The sequence below is a fragment of the Schistocerca piceifrons genome, chromosome 1 (assembly GCF_021461385.2).
Source record: "Schistocerca piceifrons isolate TAMUIC-IGC-003096 chromosome 1, iqSchPice1.1, whole genome shotgun sequence".
Classification (NCBI taxonomy): Eukaryota; Metazoa; Arthropoda; class Insecta; order Orthoptera; family Acrididae; genus Schistocerca; species Schistocerca piceifrons.
Window position 1 is genome coordinate 387,453,545 of NC_060138.1, and position 22,563 is coordinate 387,476,107.

Below are 22,563 nucleotides of genomic sequence, written 5' to 3' on the forward strand. Positions count from 1 at the left end.
AGTTGAGTTTTTAGTTCTTGAAAAAGGTCATAAAGTTGAGATCTCAAAAAATGTTCAATAATTCTGTGGAAGATTGGTATCAGCAATTCTGTGGAAGATTGGTATCAGCAATAGAAGCCTATAATTATGTGCATCTGTAAGAGGACCTTCCTTGAAAATAGGAATGACCTGCACTTTTTCCAATCATTTGGTGCTTATCATTCCACAAGCCATGATAAATGCTGCTATAAGCGGAGCAAGTTCTTTCACATAACCCAAGGTGAATCTTATAGGTACCTCAACAAGTTCAAATTCCTTTACACTGTTGGGCAGTTTTGCCCCATTTTCTACTACACAATCATGTATCCCAATGTCTGCCGGTATGGTTATTAATGTGATGATTAAAAGGAGAATTCTTATTATGATACTCTGCAGTGAAACAATTTTGGAAGACTGTATTCACTATTTCAACCTTTTCTGTCATGTTCTGTTTTGATGTCAGTATTGTCTGTATTCAACCAAATAGATGATTTAGGTTGTTACAGACTTAACGGAACTTCAAATCATCTTAGGATTTTAGTTGAATCATTTCTCAAAATTTTACTTTGTAATTCACTGAATATTTCTTGTATAAGTCTTCTTGCACTCATTTTGGGTTTGTTCAGCATTAATCACCAATAAGGCATGGACATCACTTAATTCTTCGCTTTTCTGCTTTTGTAATAGCTTTTTAATATGGCTTTTGAACTGCACCAGATCTTTTTCATCCCTCTCAACCCTGCTGTGAGAAGTCATCGAATGCAGTTTCTGAACAGCCTGCATTGTTGTCAGGTGATGCTGTACTATACAGGAAAGTATCATCACTGAATGACTTTAGAAGAATACAGTATGACAGCCAGAATTTCTATTGTGATCAATGACAGTTTGCTCTAAATGTAGAAAAATGTTTGTTAATGCAGATGAGTAGGGAAAATAGCCCTGTAATGTCCACATACAGTATTGGTGGTGTGCTGCTTGACTAAGTCACATCCATTAAATATCTAGGCATGACGTTGGAGTACAATATGAAATGGAATGAGCATATAAGGACAGTCATAGGGGAGGTGAATGGGCGACTTCAGTTTGTCAGTAGAGTTTTAGGAACTCTACAAAGGAGACTATGTATAGATCACTTGTGTGTCTCATTCTTGAGTATTGCTCATGTGTTTGTGATCCTCACCATGTTGGATTAAAAGAAGGCATCAAATCAATTCGAAAGCAAGCTGCTACATTTGTTACCAGTAGATCTGATTGTTTGTGAACACAAATGGGAATCCCTGGAGGGAAGATGGGGTTCTTTTTGTGAAGCGTTGTTGAAAAACTTTGGAGAATGAGAACTCTTGTCATGTCATTTGAAGGTGATCATTCAACTGAGATGAGTTGGAAAGTTCTGTATCTATTTGTGGGTGCCTTCCTGGGCTATGGGCTAAAGGCTAGAGTCACTGATTGCTGCTGTGGGAGATAGCTTCAATTTTTTTGGTCAGTAAAGTCTGCAATGGAGTCTAACCAACCTTAAATGCCTAAGCATAATGACTGACACAAAATCTGCTGAAGAGGAGTCATCAAAATGCGTTCACCAGACTACTTGTCATACAATTTTTATTGCACTGAGATGTTTGTAAAAGTATTGACTTTTCAGTTACATGTAAAAGGTAAACATCACTCATGGATTAGGCCTTAGGCCTGTTCTTGACTGGTCGACAGCTGCCTACAAGGCAGTATGAGGAGCGATCTATGATAGAGGGACATGAGCTCAGCATGTTGCGAATCCCTCCAGCCGATATAGCCAAAAGATGAAACCTTTGTACAAGCAGGTGCTCATTTTCCCTTACAAGGCTGAGTGGATCCCATTCCAGACCTCACCATATCAGAAAAAAATCAGAGGTGGTACAGGAATCAAAAGCAGGTCCTTCCACACTGAAGGCAGTGACAGTAGCCAGTTGGTTCTGGAGGCAGTGGACTTTTCTCTTCCTGACTCAAATATTCAAGTCTGGAGATGAAAAAGTGGAGCACAAATGGATAAAATTCATAAGCTTTATGCAACATGTAGAGCCTGCCAGAAAAATGTATACACACTTTAAGGAATGAAAAATATTACTTATGTGTTTATTTTACATTTAATAATTGGTCACACATGTTGTACAATCTTCAGTTTAGCACATGGATACTTTAATGTTCACCGTTGATGGGTATACACATAACAGAATGGCGAGCAGTTGCCACAACTATGTCAGTCAATGTTACAGTGGATATTGCTGCACATGTCACTATAATCTCCTGGCGGAGTTCCTCCAGCGTGCGTGGCTTATGTCAGTAGACTTTATCTTTCACAGTTCCCCACAATTAAAAGTCCATAGGTGTTAGATCTGGTGACTGTGGAGGGAACCTCAGTGGGCCCTCTTCATCCAATCCAATGCCCCAGAAAATTGTCATCCAGGAAAGCTCGTACAGCAAGGTGGTAGTGTGGTGGTGCCCCATTCTTTGGTAGAAGACTTTTTCATCAGCTCCATAAAGCACACATATACCTGGCAAAATTGATATGCATAACATTTCCAGGTACATTTCTGCAGTGACAGTAGCATCGAAGAAAAAGAGTCCTTCTAAGCCCCTAGGTGATAGTCCACACCACACATGAACTGCTGGTAGATTGACTGCTTTATCCACATAAACATGCGGATTTCCTGGTGCCCAGTACACACAGGTATGCTGATTCATGATTCTATTAAGTTTAAATTGTGCGTCATCACTCAACACTACCTTCATCACAAATTGTTCGTCATCAGTTCCATTTGCTGATACCATTTGCAAAATTGCATTTGGCAATCAATATTGTCATCCTTAATCACATACAGTAATTGTGGAATGTAAACTTTCCACTTCGCAGCTTTGAGAACTCTTTGTACATTTATACTGCTAACCCCCCATTTCACATGCCCATTGTGTAGCAGACATCTGTGGAGAATTAACAAATGTTTCCAACATGAGAGCTGACAAAGCAGGACTTGTAGCTGTACACTGTCTTCCTGATCTTCTGAATATCACAAATCGTTCCACGCAATTCAAACTGGTGAATGATGCATTTAATTTTTAGGTGGGTTGGCAGTTCTGTTTCAAACTCCTGCCTCCACTGATGTTGCACTTCAACGACATTACCAAACTTGAAAAACCACTTCAAAATACATTCTCATTGCTTGAATGTCAAGCATGCTCCAGCCATCTTTGTTTTCTCAATACCGAGATGAAAGTACTAACACCTGTTGAGCCAAAGGCCATACTACAACACACTCGTAACTCAGATTGAACAACAATATCAGTATCTCTATAGAGTCTGACAAGGAGTGTACACATTTTTCTGGCAGACTCTGTATAAACATCACTGGCTGATGACAAATAGTTATTGAATGGTGATTCTAGCACAACACTTGTTACCAGATTTCCTCCTCCCCTCCATCGCCATATTTCTGGATGGAAAAAAACAACCAAGATGGCAGATTTACCCCATTTATGCTATTTAAAATTCCACTGTGATGGTTTAGCCCACTTGTCCATCGTTAAAATGTTGGATTACCGATGACCTAGTAGTTTGGTCCCTTCTCTCCCCCAACCTCCCGAACCAACCAACCAAATCTTGGTGCAAAATCCAAGATGTCTTGAGGAATTTGAATCAGAATTCAGTAACTACTATTACTTTAGAGCTAATCCACTTGCAGTAATTAAAATGCTGCACTTTAGTAAGTGCTATTAATTTAATAATATGATTTGCTTGTAATCTTTTCAACAGACAAATTTAAAATGTTAAGTGATACCTGAAGAATAACATGTGTGAGGAAGTAAGCTTATAGGGATGAAAATTCAATGTAGTGCAAGTAGCCCACATTGCTGGTTGAAAAAAATGTAATATGTGGGAACTAGGTGATTCATGTCATGTAAAAGAAGTATTGCCTCAGGCACATTTGAGCAAGCTGCTGCAGGTTTCCTGATCTTCATAGCTACCACCACCACCATTGCTGCCACTGTTCCTCTAGTGACTGGTTTGGACGAGCTCCCAGTAAGTTCCAGCTTCATCTTCCTCTCCCACCACTACTCCTCTACAGGTCACAGCTTTTGTTGCTGTACCAACACCACCAAGCTGTCTACATTCAAAACTGATTTACATGAATACGCTATTCTGGAAGGTAGTTGTCGCTGAAGATTCTACAATCATCAACATATGATTGGTGGTGAGGCAGCCTGTCAAACTTATCCATGCTAGTGTAATTAAGTGGTTGGAGAAATAATACTTACATATGTATAGAAATCTTTTGTATCATCAGTCATTCAAGCTCAGTGTTTTACCAACAAGTTAAATCCAATACTTTGGTTCCAGCAGTTAGCACAGATGCTTTTGAAATTATTGAAAGACATATCCATACCCAGATGACCTTCATATATGTATTTTAAATTGTTAATGTACTGCTTGAATGCACTATTGATGTTTTTGTCGCCGGCCGAATTGGCCGTGCGGTTAAAGGTGCTGCAGTCTGGAACCGCGAGACCGCTACGGTCGCAGGTTCGAATCCTGCCTCGGGCATGGATGTTTGTGATGTCCTTAGGTTAGTTAGGTTTAACTAGTTCTAAGTTCTAGGGGACTAATGACCTCAGCAGTTGAGTCCCATAGTGCTCAGAGCCGTTTGAACCATTTTGATGTTTTTGTCATGAACCAACTGTTTTGGTGCTCCTCTTACCCTCTTAAATAATTGTTTTGGTACTTGGGAATGTATTAGGTATATAGAATACATCAGCAGCCTTATGACTTCCAGAGTAGAAATAATTTTTGCCACTATTTCTCACATGCAGTATCGTTGAAAATAAAGATGGAATTTGACTTTGCTTTGTCTCGAGGTGATACTACTGTACTATCATAGAATGTATTGTATGTTAAACTCTCAATACCTGACAATATATTTTGCAGCAATTGATATTAGTGGTGGATACATTTTTGAGAGCAAATAAACATGCTAAAAAAACGAAATCATTCAGAATTTTTTAGTAGTTGTATAACCAAAATACCACAACATGAGGATTCAGCTTCAATTGTTCTTAACGGAATCTGGCAGAAATTCACCTTTTTCTTTTCTACAACTGATCGCATTGATTATATACTAATACATGACTGGACATTTACCACAAACACTCTATGACAAGACTGCTTGGACCACTTCATCATGTAATCAAAGACCTTAACATACAGAAAATCCTTAGTCATATAAGGGGAAGAAAAACATTAAAATCTGGTTTCTTATTGAAGAATAATTTTAATATATTGTCATGTGTTGTTTGATATTTACAAAATAATTAACATATAATACACACTGAAAACAACTCCATTTTTGGCTCATTCAGCATTTGCAAAGAACTGATTTTAAATCAATGCAATTCTGTAATTTCCCAGTGCACACAAATGATCAATGTGATATAAAATGTCATTTTTCATGACTCATTGAAAATATCTGCAGTTATCAGTCATTTGACACTAATGGAGAATTGGTATTTGGTACATCGATTGGAAGCACATGATAGTTTATCATTGTCTGAGACCAGCATTAGATAGCAGAGAGAACAAATCTGTTAAAAAGAATATGTGTGTGCAAACATGTAGTATCACCATTGTTATTAAATGGCTTAGAACAGCTGGATATCTGAATACATCTATATAAGGTCACAGTTTCATGAACCCACGAGGCACAGTTCCTGAAAGCTTATATATATTGCATACATAAGTGTGACATGCATCATAGTGGCCAAATATAAACACTTCGTTTGGCTGGGATGAGGAATCCTGTCACACCAACTCCACAAGATTGTATTAAAATTTCTGTACCCATTTCCACTGCCTCACAGGAGGTTCCACAACTAATTACATGTTTGTCCAACAAAACAGCTGGCTGACTGGACCCACTGATCTACATTGCAGCTATCTCCACTGATCACAATTGCAGCTGTCTGTATATAATAGCTATGTTGAAGACACGATTTGATAGTAGATAGCACAACACTCTTATCAGCATATTATGTGTTATCATAAATTTTAACTGGTGTAAATTGAGAGTCTGAGGATGTTCTCAGCTCATTTCTTCTACCAAATGCATTAAGCTCATATATGACACCATTGCAGAAGTGCTGGTGGGAGGAGGAGAACAAATTGAAACTTGCTTGTAGTTAGTTCAAACAAGCCAGTAGAGAAACAGTGACAAGCGGTGGTGGGAGCAGTGATCATCTGGCGGTGTGCAAGGAGGAGTTGTTTAGTACTTGCTGAGGACACACACTGATTAAAAAAAAAAAAGGCAACACCAAGGAGTTGTACGACATATATGAAACGTGATTGGCATGTTCCTACATCTGGAAGATGATGTCTATTGAAATTTTGCGCCTGTTGCAGAGTTACTATGAGGATGCAAATCAGGTATGCTTTAAATATATGCTGTAACAGTTGTGAGCGTTAATTACCTTTGAGATTGGACATGGTGAGCTGCCTTTAAAGTGACAAAGACACCATTATCAGTGCCTCATTGAATTTGAGTGAGACTATGTAATAGGGCTACGAGAAGCTGGATGTTCCTCATGCAATACTGAAAAAAGGCTTGGCAGGAATGCAGCCACTGTACATGACTATTCGCGACAGTGGTCATGAGAAAATATGGGCGCAGGAAGACTGGGCTCCAGATGGCCCTATGGCATTACCAAGAGGGAAGAGCATTGTATTCGGCATGTGGCTGTAGTGCATTATGCTGCAATTGTAGCAGCAATTGGCAGCACAGCCACACAATGAACTGTTATAAATTGGTTACTTCAAGGGCAGCTTTGAGCCAGATGCCCTGTAGTGTGCATTCCACCAATTCCAACCATTGCATTCACACACAGTAATGTCAAGTGAGAGTTCATTGGAGGGCAGGTGGACATCTATTGTGTTCTCTGATGAAATCAGGTTCTGCCTCAGTGTCAGTGATTGCCATGCGTTGGTTAGGAGGTGGCCAGCTGAGGGCCTGCAACCAACCTGAGCAGTAGACACACTGGACATACACCTGGCATTATAGGTCCAGTGTGCTGTTTTGTATGATAGCAGGAACACTCTCATGGTTATCCCACACCCTCTAACTGCAGATTTATATGTCATCCTGGTGATTTGACCTGTTGTCACCATTCATGTATAGTATTCCAGGGGGTGTTTTCCAACTGGATAATGCTCACCCACATGCTGCTATTGTAGTCCAGCATGCTCTAAAGAATGTCAACATGTTACCTTGACCTGCTTGATCATCAAATCTGTCTCCAGGCGAGAACATATATCATCAGACGACAACTCCAGTGACATCCACAAACAGCATTAACTGTCCCTATATTTAACCACCAAGTGAAACAGGCATGGAACTCCTTCCCACAAACTAAGATCTCTTACCTGTACAACACAATGCATGCACATTTGCATCCTTACATTCAACATTCTGGTGGTTACACTGGTTATTAATGTACCAGCATTTAACACTTACATTAACCTGTGATCTAGCAATGTTAATCACTTAAATTCATTACGTAGACACATGTATTCCCAGAATTTCACTCCTCTGCATTGGTTTTTTTTGGTGCTGTGCTTCTTTTTCATCAATAGTTGCCACATATTGCATAATTTTCTGACACCAGTTTCATCAATTTGTGGGGTGCTTGATCTATATTGCAATTTTATCTTGAGGCTGCTGACATCTTTTATACTTCAATTTTCTCCATAAGTAAACCATTACCAAATTAGTAATGCTTCTTGGAGTACAGCATTTTAAACTAGGTCAAGTGGGTTAGCTCAAACATAATAGTACTACTGAATACTGATCCAAATTTCTGGCATCTTTCAATTTTCCACCAACAATTTCCTATCATTTCAATTAGGACAAGTTCACTGTTTCAATAACGTGGGACCTCTAACTAAACAAGAGGGTTAGTCTCAGATTTTTCCCTGCAGAAACAGGACAGTGCCCTTTTGGGGGGAGGGGGAAGAGGAGGCAGCCTGTCAAAAATGCAGGCTTTTTAGAAAAGCGTTCAGTATCTGTTCAGAGCAGGGTTGAGAGGGATGAAAAAATCTGGTATAGTTCAATAACCATATTAAAAAGCAAATAAAAAGCAAAGAAGCAAAGAATTGTGTGAAATAAAAACCTTTTTGGTGGTTAATGCTGGACAAAACCAAAATGAGTGTAAGGAGACCTATACAAAAAAATGTTCAATGAATAACAAAGCAAAACTGTTTCAAAGGATCTGACAAAAATCCTAAGAAGATTTGGACTTCCATAACATTAGTAAGTGTATCTAAATCATCTCATTGATTGTGCAGACAATATACTGGTACCAAAATGCCAGATGGCAGAGGAGACTGAAATACAGAATTCAGTCTCCCGAAAGGTTTACTGTGGAAGTTTAAATTCTCCTTTTAATCACCACTTTAGTAACAGAAATGGCAGAAACTAGTATAAGTGGTTGTGTAGTAGGAAATGAGACAAAATAAGTCAGTAGTGGAAATACTGTACCTGTAAAATTCAGCACATTACGTGAAAGAACCTGCTCCCCTTCTAGCAGCATTTTATCATGGGTTTCTGGAACAATAAGCACCAAATGATTGGGAAAAAATGCAGATCATCCTGGTTTTCAAGAAAGGTCCTCTCAGAGATGCACATAATGACTATTCATGCTGACGTCAGTCTCCCACACAATTGTTGAACATGTTTTGAGCTCTCACTTTATGACCTGAGAACTAAAAACGTTACTATATAGATCAACAGGGTTTTGCATGCAGAGATATTGTGAAATTCAGCACACTGTGTTTGTCCCTGAGTTCCAGAACAGCATACATCATCACCCAGAATGATGCCTTTCTTATTGACATTTAGAAAGTGTACAGTATAGTTCCACACTGTAGTTCTGTGAACAAAATACAAGACTACTGAGTACTGGTACCGGACATATTTGTTCATAAATTACTAGCGGATAGATATGACCTGCTGTGAATTCCTCTCCTATGCTGACCTCTTCAAATCAGAGTAGCACATGCACCATTTGCATTAACTTACAGTTTTCCGTATTTAGAAAAGGTTGCCATTCAGCATGCGAAATAGAAATTCTGTTCAAGTCATCCTCCAGTCACTCAACAGTCATGCTCTGCCAAACAGTGCAAAACACCAGCAAATTGTCACAGATCTGTGCTCACCACGATCTGTCAAATCAATTATCTATATAGAGCATGAGAGTGAACCTATCACACTTGCCTGGGTTACTCCTGATGGTGCCATTGTCTCTGATGAACACTCACTACTGAGGACAACATAATCAGTTCTATTAATTAAGAAGTCTTTGAACCACCCATGTATCTGGGAACCTATCTCATTTGTTCGGATCTTCATTAACAGTCTGCTGTGGGGCACCATGTCAAATGTTTTCCAGAAATCTAGGAATATGGGATCTGCCTGTTGCCCTTCAGCCATGGTTCCCAGGATGTCATGTGAGAAATGGGCCACTTGAGTTTTTCATGAGTGGTGCTTTCTAAAACTGTACTGATTTGAGGACAGAAGATTTTCTGCCTTATATTTATTATATTCAAACAGAATAAGTTCAAGAAATCTGCAGCATACTGATGTTGTGGATATGGAGCTGTTATTTTGTGGGCACAGATCTGTTCTTGTAATTCTTCTTATACACAGGAGCAGTCTGCACTTTTTTCCAGTCGTTAGGGAATTTATGATGGGTGAGATATTTGTGATGAAGTTAAGCTATATAGTCTGTAAAATCGAACTGTAATTTCAATTGCCTTTCAACACCAAGGGTGTCTAATCGTATGTCTTCCATGTGGGAGTCTGTGTGATGGACAAACAATGTTATGTCTACATAACCTTCTGTATGAATGATTGTTTTTAATGTGAAATTTAGAATTTTGTCTTTCGGTTTGTTGTCTTCTATTACCACATCAGACTGGGCGACAAGTAACTGAAAAGAAGCCTTTGACGTGCATAGCAAGCATAAGCATTTGAAGTGAATACATGTTTATTTGTTGTAATGAAAACAGCACTGAGTTATCTGTTACATTCTAAATCTAGAACTTTGTCATTTTATTTTATTCTTCAGATAAGCACATGTGACTATGGGACATGAAAAATTTTGCAATGACTCATCACTTTTATTTTACTACTTGCCCTCCGTCTTGTGCCTCAATGTTGCTTTCTTTCCATCACATGGTTAAAATCAACTAATGAAGAACAGCTCGTTGGTCATTTTGTGGAATTAACCCTTTTCTTGTGACATATGAGAATGCTCTTCATACTAAGTGATACCATTGCGATTTCTGATTTTGAGTTAAAGGCTCTGCTGTTTTTTCTTGTGTACTGTTTCTTAATTTTAGTGACTACACGGATCAAATAATGATAAAACTGTGCATTTTCTAGTTTTTGTATCCATTTATTCCTGATGAACATTGAGATGCATACCATATGTTTACCTAGTCATTAATTTCTTGATGTGTGTGATGAACTTCACAACTGTATATAACTGATGGCAATAACAGTAAATCCTGATATAAGACTTCTGTTATTTAAAAATTTACAAATGGAGTTGCTGTTATTGCCATCGTTTATCTTGTGACCACTTCACTGTAAGGCAGTTTGTAATTTACTACTTCTTTGCTTGTCTTCAAGTTTTTTTGTTTTCATTATTGTTTACAGGGCGGAACACTGTGCTGCCTCACACTGGTTAGGTGAGTGAAATTCTTTTTGTACAGATATGATATCTTATGTGTGAGAGCATGATCACTCACGAGGACATACTGATAAATTTCCCCATAAAAGTATGGAATTTTGTTAAACAAAATAAGTTTTAGTAAGTGTAATTAGTGTAATTTTTTAGAGTGATCTTTTTTTTTTTTTAAGAATAATTGAATTATAGTATGAATCATCTTCTCTGATCCATTCACAGGAACTCTTTTAAAAATTGTTTCCTATTCACCATACTTCTCCTAGTGGCTGTTCATGATGTTTTTTTTTCTGGTTCTGAAAATAATTCAGAGCAAGAATCCTTATGTAATGAAGTTCTTTGCATCATAAATGAATATTGTGTGGCGTTGATTTGTTTCAAACATATCAATCCACACTCAAAACCAGAATTTACTTACAATCACAAATATTCTCTTTGACTTATTAAAGTCTGTAACAATTATATTTTTTTTATTTTCATCAATTTTTCTGCTTTCAAGTGAGAGGGAAAATAGCAGATATATTCATGAGCTCTTTAGAACAGCATTACCAAAGTTCATTAGAACATTACAGTCTAAAATATAACAGTAAAGTTTAAAAAGGAGCTATCTAAAAGAAACAAATCATAATAATAAAACTAGCCATATTTTGTACTATAATATCATTTTTCCATGGGTTTGTGATAGAGCTGTCACAACATTTGTTAACTGTGCTGCATTTTAATTTCAGATCAGTTTTTATCTTGCTTCATATGAATGTTTACATCTTTATTTGAAAGTCTTCAAAAGCTAGCAACATTCTACATGTTGTGTGAGCAGGGATCAAAATGTTGATTTGTAATGTATTGGTCAGTCTTTATAGTCCCTAATAATCAAGTAAAAATATTATTCTAGTTTTGGGTTCACAGTCATGTAATATGAGGGCTGTCTGAAAAGTTCTTAGCCTGATAGTGAAAATGACAAATTATGCTTTCAGAGAAGTTTTATTTTTCAACATAAACCCTTCTGATGTCATACATTTGATCTGGCAATGTTCCAGTGCTATTATCCCCTTCCTCCAGAAGTGCTGCAAAGCACCCAATTACAGCTACAATGCCTTCTTGATTTGATAAAATGCACAGGCCATTGAGGAATTTCTTCAGAATAGATGGAAGTCTGAGAGAGCTAAATCTGGGGAATAGAGTGGATGTCCCAGCACTTCGTAATTGAAATCTCTCTATTTCCCCATTCCCAAGACACTGTTGTGGGCAGGTGCCTTGCCATGATGGAAGATGCTTGTTTTCTTATTTGAAGTGGGTTCGTTTTCATGAATGATTGTGTCCAGTTTCGTTAGAAGTTGAGAGTAGTATTATCCAGTTATGGTTTTACTTTTTTCAAGATAGCCATTCAACAAAATTCCTTTTGCATCCCAAAACAGCAACACCATGACACTTCTTGCCGATGGCACTGTCCTTGCCTTGTTTAGAGACAAAGAACTTGTTTCTGTCCACTGCACAGACTGCTGTGTGAATTCATGTGTGTAGTGGCGAATCCATGTTCCATCCAATGTCACGTATCATCGCTAAAGGTCACTTCTGTTTTTCTTAAAACCCACCAAGCACCTTTTAGAAAGTGTCGTGCAAATGTGTTTGTGGTCTGCAGTGAGCACTTGTGGCACTCATCTTGTACAAAGCTTTCTCATGATCAATTCCTGGTGCAAGATGTGACCAACAGATTCCTGTGATATTCCTAGAGAATTAGCGATTTTATATGCCTGTATATGCTGATGATTTGCGGTGTGCTTGCACTTTTTAGACATCCTTCATGTAGTTCATCTTGGACACTTTCATGTCCATGTTTAAACTCAATCACCCATTTCTTCACTGTGGAAATTGAGTGTGGAGAGCTGGATTTCACAGTTAGAAGCCGCAAATGTATTTTGGTCAGTGTTAAACCTTCTTTTACAAAGATTTTAATCACTGTATGATACTTCAAGTTTTTCTATTTTCAACAGCTTGCGCACCACAACTGCTTCAAACAACTGCCTACAATCAACTGCTGCTGGAATGACTTGTAACTTTACCTGACATCTACTAATATATGTATCAACATAGGGGGGGGGGGGGGGGGGGGATGACATGCGTACTGCTTCGATCTCTGAGTGAGATCATTTCAGACAGCCCTCATATTTCATGAAGGATGTCACTTTCTCCATTGACTGTTTCTTAGCTTTATTTAAAAATAATCACAAAATAAAAATCTCCCACTTGAAAATTCATTTTAAATTATTATTGTGGTCATTGGAAATAATATGAACCATAGAAGGTGAAAATATTGTCAAATGAAATATGTTTGAGCACCATTAGAAACTCAAGGATAAAAATTTGAATAGGCAGCATAAATGTGTTGATGTACTCTTAGTAACAAATGTCCGAATTGACAGATATATTATGTACTGCATGGGAACTCATATTGCAAATTCTTTTCAAGTATAACAGGAGTTTGTACTGTACATCAGTGCAAGGATTTAATGCATTTTGTGACTAGTTCATTGTTTTCGCAGGAATTGCTTGCATTCACACAATGTGAGCTACATCTCATATTACTGACCAAGTAGTATTTGATAATTTGTCGAGCTCGCAGCGTATCTTGGGTTCTCAAACATATGTGTCCACTACTATCATTTTCTGAACTGTTGTAGTTGGTAATGGTTATCACATGTTTCAAACGCATTTAGAGTTTCATGGGGACACAGATGATTTAATGCAGGTTTTGCGACTGAATAATTTGGAAATAGTTATTGTGGTATTTGCAGTTTCATATGATCAGTGTTTGAATTTGAACAACAAGATTTCTCTAAACTGTGCCCTCTGATACACCAAGAACGTTTTCATTAACCAATGCCAGGTTCTCTTCAAAGATCCCATGAAATTATATGTGACAGCAGTGACCTTTTCCATTTTGGAGGACACTCATACATAATTCCCACTATATACCATCTCACATTGATGTGTAGTATAATTTTTATTACATGACTTTAATATCAGACCACACTGTGGTCCATAACTGAAAAGGATTATAGTCTACAAAACTGTTAAAAAGCTACAGCACACTTATGGTTGGGACATCTTATGGACTCATGTGGGATGAGTCTGGTGCGAACAGTGGTAGATAAATAAAGGGTGGGAAGACTGTTGCCCCATTTAGCTGTGCTGTAGCTCTAGAGGACTGAGGAAACATGGCCTAAATTCATGGTCCTCCCATGACTGTGATGTAAGAGATTGGACAAGTTAACTTCATACAGGTCATCATAAGTTACTTTAGATAACCAGTACTAACATTACAGCCACCTGCCTGGTGCATATGGCATTGTGGCACTCGCTCAGCTGAGCACCTTGCGCATGTGCTGCAGAGTTGGCACGCTCAATGAGTTTCTCACTATTACATCTTGCACTTCTATCCTTATTCAGCATCATCTGTAACAAGTATTATCAGTTTATTTGTGTACTTTAGATTTTATCATTTGACAAAATGACTGGATGACAGTAGAACACTGGTTTGGGACTATCATTCTCTGGTGAAGCCACCCTCCTATCACAATCCTTGTTGTACCAGACTTGAACAATATCGGGGAGAAGGTAGCCAGTGTAATATATTAACATGTTATTTCCATAACAGCAGCCATATATTTTAAGTCTTGGTCAGCACATTACGTTGGTTTTCACAGAATATTCATGTTTTGACTTTCATGTTTAATTTGGTGACTTGTAAGAGTTTTCATTTTATATAAGCATTTCAAATTACTTTACCTACTTTTTGGTGGTAGTTTTCAACTCTCATTGCTTTCCATATTTTGGATCCATTATACATGTACTACATACATGTCTGTACTTAATCTTTTACTATCCAACATTAAAAATATTCTGCCAACTTCTCAGCACATCTTTCAGCTCTTTCTTCCAATACATCTAAACTGAGCAGTACAGCCTTAAAAATGCTGTAATGTGCAGTGTAACTCAATTATGAGCTGGTTTCCTAATTGCGACCAAAGTTATTTACCACTAGAGTGGATCGTTATTATCAATTACTCTGTTTTTCAATGTCATTTTTCTCATTTGTTGTGCTCATACTCGTTCTCACTGTCGGCATGATTTTACCTGCAATTTGAATTCATCTTATTTCATTGGCTATTCATTTAGACAGTTTTTATGATTGTACAGGTAAGTCATTGATCTTTGATAACATTTTAAATTGAGAAATCACTGGGTTAAACTCAGGGGTACTTATTTCAGAAACATATGAACACTCCACATCTACAAGGGAAACCCAGTTTGTATGTATTCCAATACGTGTTGGATCCATCAGTGTCACTACAATGGGATGAAGATAGTAGCCATATGTCCCCCTTTTTTTTAGAGGTATGAAAGGACCACAAGGTTGTTGCCTTGCATTTGATTAGTGCTTGCTGTCCTGAGAGAGGAGTGAAAGAACTACCAACTGCAAAAAGCTGTGATGGCTTTGCTGTGCAGTTGCAGTTGTAGTCTGTGGGGAAACTGAGCTATTTTGGAAGAGTAGGCACTGTATTAATAGTACTAGCCAGTAAACATTAAGACAGAATATAAAAAAAAACTCTGTGTGTGGGGGGGATTATGACTGCACATGCATGCATGTGTTCACGCATGTTTGTGAAAGTACGAAAGAGGAGAACAGCATGAGTAAGGAATTAAATTCAACAAAAGAGAATATGTACATATCGCAAAAGAGAACAACATCAGAAAGGAGAATACGTACATGTCGCACAAAAGAAACTAATAGCCTATATAGCAATTTACATTAAATTAACAATCGCGATGAAATGAATTTAAAGACAAAGTGTGAGAAATAGCTTTAAAAAATATTACATATTGGAGGTTATGCAGAAACTGAGGGAAAGATACATTTGTCCATTGTAACAGGGAATAAAAAAGTTAAACTATGTATCACTGGTATGAATAATTTGCTTCTTGTATGCAAGATGTATATATAGGGTGTTTCAGCACAGTAGTTACAGGCTTTCAGGAAAGACAGAGTGCACTTAGACAATGGAAAATCACATAACAATTCATGGTCAGGAATGCATTCCTGGTGTGGTAGTGATGATACAAAACACAACAAAGAGTGGACATGAAAATGATTTAAAAAAACAGGATTTTTATATTAAGTACAGAAGAAACCAAGAAATAAGAACTAAAACAGACAACAATTGTCATCAAAGAAGGTGTTCATAATTATTGCCCCAGACCATGGTGCAGGCATGCATCTGCAATGCATAGCAGATCTGATCTTCTGGAAAACATAAGGCATTTCCCAGACTTCCACAGCAGCTGCTACGATACATGCAACAAGTTCCTCTACACTGTTAATAGGGATTTCTTACACCAGCGATGTATCCCCTGAGGAAGTAGTCAAGGCAAGTGAAGCCTTGTTATCTTACTGGCCAGTGGACCGAACCCTGGTCATACCAGTGTTGACGATACTCTGCATTAAATTGACAAGGCACATCAAGGTTGTAATGTGATGGGACCCCATCATGCTGAAATCATATGGCAGAACGCTTTGCATTTGGTACGTATGCATTGTCCAATAGCTTGAGCAGTGATAGGTTGTACCTGTCATACACTGGAGGAACAAGCATGGTGTGACAGGGTTGCCCCCAATTATGCTGGCCCATACATTGACTAAAAACTATCTCTGGGCTCCAAGGTTTCTAGTTGCATGTAGGTTCTCCTGTGACTGCATGTGGGTGTTACGTTGTTTGATCTCTCCTGTATGAAGATCGCCTCGTTGGTGAACAAAGTGGTGGGTGAGTCAAGGGGATCTGTTGTGCACATCTGTAAATATCATCTTGCAATGGCCACTCATGTACCAAAATCTTCTTCGTCCAGTGACTGCACACTGTGGCTGTGATACGGATTCATGGAGTTGCCATGCAGAATCTGCCAGGCGCTACAGTGGGAAATCCTGACATGGTTGATGATAGCTCACTTACTGGCACTGGGATCACTCTACACCAGCTCCAGCACAGTCTCATAATTGGCTACCATTGTTACCCTTTACTCACTTTGTTGTCTCCCCACTGAAGGATCCGCTTTTGGACAACCTCCCATGCAAGCATGCAAAGAAGGTGTGGCAGGGAGTTTGCCTCATGGGGGTAACAGTGGGTGTAAAGCTGCTGTGCGCCTCACCCACTGCAGCCAACGGCTCATGCACCAGATGCATATCAGCGAGCTCTGTGTTCATGTAAGGTTCCACCCAACTGCCATTCTGTCGATACGTTAAATGAAGCTTCACAGTGAACACGGCCGCAATGACTGTGCACATGCTGTGTCATCTGTCATCGCCATGTGTGTAATGTTATGTACTGTGTAAACAAGCCAAAGCCATCCCAGTATTTTATTAGTACTAAGCATAACAAACATCTTTTCTCACCCTGTTCGCCTCCTTCCTTTCTTTTGTTTTGTGTCATCACTACAGTGCGAGGAAAGCTTTTCCGACCAGGCACTGCTATGTGGTTTTTCATCGTCTAGGTGTACTCTCTCTCTCTCTCTCTCTCTCTCTCTCTCTCACACACACACACACACACACACACACACACACACACACAGGCAAACAAAGAAACATCTGAAAGTCGGTAACTGCTGTGCAGAAACGCCATAAACAGGGTGTTCATTTTAACTGAAAACATTTAAATATCTCGAAAACTACACATCGGATCAAAAAAAAGTTGTAATTCCAATTGATTTTTTCTTGCAGGGGGCGTGGGTTGCGAAGTGCAACTTTGAAATCCTCAATGGGAACTCCCATTTTTTATTGCAAGATGTACATACATTTTGTCTGAAGCATTTTCTTCGTTTCGCCACAAATGGCGCTGCAATCGGAGGAATAGAAATGGATACACAATAGTAATTTATGATATGCTACTCTGTGGCAGTTGAATATCCAGTGGCACGTGGGATACCATTGCCATGCTGCGAGGGTAGGACAGGCCAGTATTTCGGAAGTTCTGACTGGTAACCCATTCAAAACGTTGTATTACTCCGACATATCAAACAGAGGACTACTCGAGGCACCACCGTGGCCGTGTAGCAAACTACAGCAAATCGTAACAGGTAGTACACTGCAATTGGAGGTCACATAGCGTGCAGATGTAGAACAGACATTGGCTCTAAACATTGCAATACTTGCACAGTGTTCATTGCGTGCACATCTATCATTTGGAGAACAGACATGCAAGTGGACAATGAATGGTGCAACAACAGAAGAAAAAACTAAAATGATCCTGATTTACAGAGAATGCACAAATATTGAGGATGCTATTGCCTTGTTTGTCGAGCGTTTTCCGGAGATGCTCGCTCTGTTTCGTTCTTTTACAAGGTTGTGAACGCCTTTGATGGCTGCATACAGACTGACAAAAGGAAACGAAGCAAACGTGTAACCTGAGAAGCTAATGACATAGCTCTACTAGCGGCTGTGCATAACGATCCACGGATAAGCGCCCGGCCACTACACTGTGATTGTGGTAAGCCCGTAGGTTGTATTGCCACTATACAGCATTGTCATACTATCATCCATATCATATGTTACTGCATCAAGAACTTCATGGGACCGATTTCCATAACCAGGTATTTTTTGCGAATGGGCACGTCCACAAATGCAAACAACCCCAACTCCCTTTTAGGAGGTACTATTTTCCGGTGAGTCTATATTCAAAAACCATGGTAGTGTTACTCTGCATTACTGGAGTGTAGACAATCCCACTGGTTGCGACAAGTTGACTATTGACGTCCTTTGTCAGTCAACGTATGGTGTGTGGCATCATGAGCAACAAACTCAGTGATCCATATTTTATCGACGTCACGTTGGATGGACGTTTGTGGAACAGCAACCACCAGTACTACTGTAGGATGTTGCCCTGGACGTTCAACAACGTATGTGGTTTCAGCATGACTATTGCCCAGTGCATTACGCAATTGAAGCAGGGACATATTAGACCGTGTTTACATTGGTCAGTTTATCGGCAGAGGTGGTCCTGTTAGGCTGCCTTTAGAGTGGCACTGACAACGGTCGTCAGAGGTCACCCGATAACATCGGACGACAGCATGGTAATAGTGTGTACGATCTCCTTCTTCAGTTTTTGGCAGGACCAAGAAGATTAGGTTAGGTTAGAATCTATTCTGTATATGAAGTAGGTTAGATTTTAACCTCTAAGGGTGGTGCGGATGCCACAACGCCTCTGTGCTTGGGTATGAGTGCTGCATAGCGGCTTCTGCTAATTAAAGGGACGTCAAAATGCATGTGAATGAGCTTTCTTGTCTCGTAAAGAATGTGGCAAGTAATGCACACTCGGTTCTCAGTTATCGGAATAACCAGACAAGTTTTAGAATATATGAGTTGACGGGAGAAACATTCTGTTACATATCGAGATAATTCTTGGGGACCTTGAGAATCAAGTTATAAATATAAACATTATGTTTTTCTGTATTTATTTTAAGTTGTGCAGACCATGTCACTTAGCATCAACTGAAAGACAAGCGTAAAGTGTGGCATAAGACACTCTGAAAACCTGAAGCATGAAGAGTGGAAATATGTACCATACACCACATTTGCAAACCACTTTATGATAACAAAATCACTACCCTCATGCCAGTAAACAGACAAGTAATAATAGCCTACCACAAAAAAGATCCAAGACAATAGCTACACTATGTGATCAAAAGTATCTGGACTCCCCCAAAAACAAACGTTTTTTACATTAGGTGCATTGTGCTGTCACCTACTGCCAGGTACTCCATATCAGAGACCTCAGTAGTCATTAGACATCGTGAGAGAGCAGAATGGGGTGCTCCGTGGAACTCACGGACTTCGAACGTGGTCACGTGATTGGGTGTCATTTGTGTCATACGTCTGTATGCGAGATTTCCACACTCATAAACATAGCTAGGTCCACTGTTTCCGATGTGATAGTGAAGGGACACATACAGTACAAAAGCGTACAGGCCGACCTAATCTGCTGACTGACAGAGACCGCCGACAGTTGAAGAGGGTCGTAGTGTGTAATAGGCAGACATCTCTCCAGATCATCACACAGGAATACCAAACTGCATCAGGATCCACTGCAAGTACTATAACAGTTAGGCGGGAGGTGATAAAACTTAGATTTCATGGACGAGCACCTGATCATAACTCACACATCACGCCAGTAAATGCCAAACGACGCCTCGCTTGGAGTAAGGAGCGTAAACAATGGACGATTGAATAGTGGAAAAACTGTGTGTGGAGTGACGTATCACGGTACACACTGTGGCGATCCGATGGCAGGGTGTGGGTATGGCGAATGCCCGGTAAACATCATCTGTCAGTGTGTGTAGTGCCAACAGTAAAATTCGGAGGCGGAGGTGTTTTGGTGTTGTTGTGTTTTTCATGAGGGGGGGGGGGGGGGAATTGCACCCCTTGTTGTTTTGCGTGACACTATCACAGCACAGGCCTACATTGATGTTTTAAGCACCTTCTTGGTTCCCACTGTTGAAGAGCAATTTGGGGATGGCGATTGCATCTTTCAACACGGTCGAACACCTGTTCATAATGCACGGCCTGCAGCGGAGTGGTTACACGACAGTAACATCCCTGCAATGGACTGGCATGTTTTGGAACGCCGACTTCATGCCAGGCCTCACCGACCGACATCGATACCTCTCCTCAGTGCAACACTCCGTGAAGAATGGGCTGCCATTCCCCAAGAAACCTTCCAGCACCAGATTGAACGTATGCCGGCGAGAGTGGAAGCTGTCATCAAGTCTAAGGGTGGGCCAACACCATATTGAATTCCAGCATTACCGACGGAGGGCGCCTGGAACTTGTAAGTCATTTTCAGCCGAGTGTCCGAATACTTTTGATTACATAGTGTATAAGCATATAGGATACGCCAACTTTTTCATTTGAAATTCTATTTTTTCAGGTTATAATCTATGACTAAAATTTCCAATAAAGAGTTTACCTATTTGAGGTTTCGAATAAATCTGCGATTTCAGTCCATAGGTTCTGAGCTATATCTCGATTATGTGCTATAGTGTGACCGCGCAGTAGTGGCGGAATGATTTGAAAAGATTGGCCGTCTCCAGCCGATGTCAGCCGTCGGGGGAATCCACCGATGTCGGAGACACTGTGACCGCATCCTTAACTGACCCTCTAGGTCGCCGCATGTAATGTCGCCGGATTTCTTTCTGTGGGGGTATTTAAAAAATAAGGTGTACCAGCAAATGTCAACAGACCGTGGAGACATGGTCTACCGCATCGGAAACGCCTGTGCTGACATTCCCGCAGATATGCTTCTGTCCTCTATAAGGTCATTTGAAAAGAGGATCACTAAGTTGGCGATACTACGTTTGAGCACTTACTCTAATTGGAAAAGTAGAGGGAAGCGTTTGCCTCGAGCCACGGCCACATTTTCCAAAATGCCTCAATAGTTTCTGAGCCGCAACCTTAACTGACTGTTTGAGTAAGAAAAACCTTTAATTTGATACTCCTTTGACCACAGGATATCTTAATGTCAATATTAGCGAAGCTCCTGGACGTGAATCCGATAAGAGAGCGAAGCATGTTTTTAATTTCTCCGGGAAATGGGATTAGAACACCGACCATCGTCCCTATGTTAAGTTCACAGTATTGAAAGCTACGTTTAGTTGATCTTGTGAAATAATTTTTTGGGTCCATGACCCCGGAAGCAGTTGCTTTCAAGCTGATAGTTAGGTTCTATGGGAAGGGCAGGAGATTATATCATGTTACTAACTCACGCCAGGAAGCTAGCAAACTGGTTGGGAATGAATCAGTACTTGTGTGAATTGCTTTCTTCCTGCATGCATTGGGTCTACTGATCTACCTATATAAGTTACTGGTTGGTGATAACTAGAAGGTGAACTAATGGTAGATAAATATTGGAGTTCGTGGCCCGGTCTGACACGCAGCTTTAATTTTTGCAAATTCTGATTATCTTTATTGTGTCGAATAACAGTTTTTGTTCAGGCATTAACTGTCATCTGTTACGAGTACACAGAGAAATACACAAAAAGCACAACTAATGTCAAACGTATTTCACAGGTTTCGGCGACCATGTTTATTTTCAGGTAGCTTCACGAAATATCACTCACCAGTGAAGTGCTCGTATTACCCGAAATACCATGTAATGTAATGGACACCTACTGTCGCATAACAGATGTTGGTATGTTTGTAACTGTTCTGTATATCAACTTTTCAGTGCAATAATTATGCTCATGTAAGTACTTGCAGGTGGAAAACAGCCATTGTATATTTTCGACGTATTCGCCAACTGTTGTTAAATGAAGGCGAAGGTAGTCGATGGATAGCCATGAAAATATTTAAATAATATGCGTTCTGTCCCGGATGTCCCGGAACGTTCGCGCAGAAAGCAATGAAAGTGGTAGCACAATGTAGTCCGAACTTAATGAATATTTCAGCAGTTTGAAACAAGGTCGTACCACCTATAAAGCCTATATTAATATGGAAATCAATGCGATGACCGTAAGAGCGCAGTGCCGTGCAGCAAGTTAAAAAGATAGCTTTACGTATGTGTCAGCGTTGATTGCCGAAGTTACTAAGTACTAAACAGCAAACTCGCAAATCGTATCCTATCTTCCTGGTTCAAAATGTCTTCTTCCAGCTTTCAAATGATGGTACCGAATGCCCCTGTGTCTGCCTAGATTCATGGGAGCATGTTCATTCATGTGTAATTACAAATTATTGCGGTTTTAGTTCGT

The 22,563-nt window shown here is 39.6% G+C and overlaps 1 protein-coding gene across 3 annotated transcripts in view; it reads right to left on the reverse strand.

The window, feature by feature from the left end:
- Positions 1–22,563, reverse strand: part of LOC124788118 — a 436,861-nt gene that overhangs the window by 101,275 nt on the left and 313,023 nt on the right. The window contains exon 1 of one of the 3 annotated variants that reach the window (XM_047255264.1): positions 8,568–8,628. The exons of the other annotated variants lie outside the window; for them this stretch is intronic. Coding sequence (XP_047111220.1) covers positions 8,568–8,619 — 52 coding nt within the window. The 5' untranslated portion in view covers positions 8,620–8,628. Of the gene's footprint in view, positions 1–8,567; positions 8,629–22,563 lie in introns of those variants that run through there. 3 annotated transcript variants of the gene reach the window in all.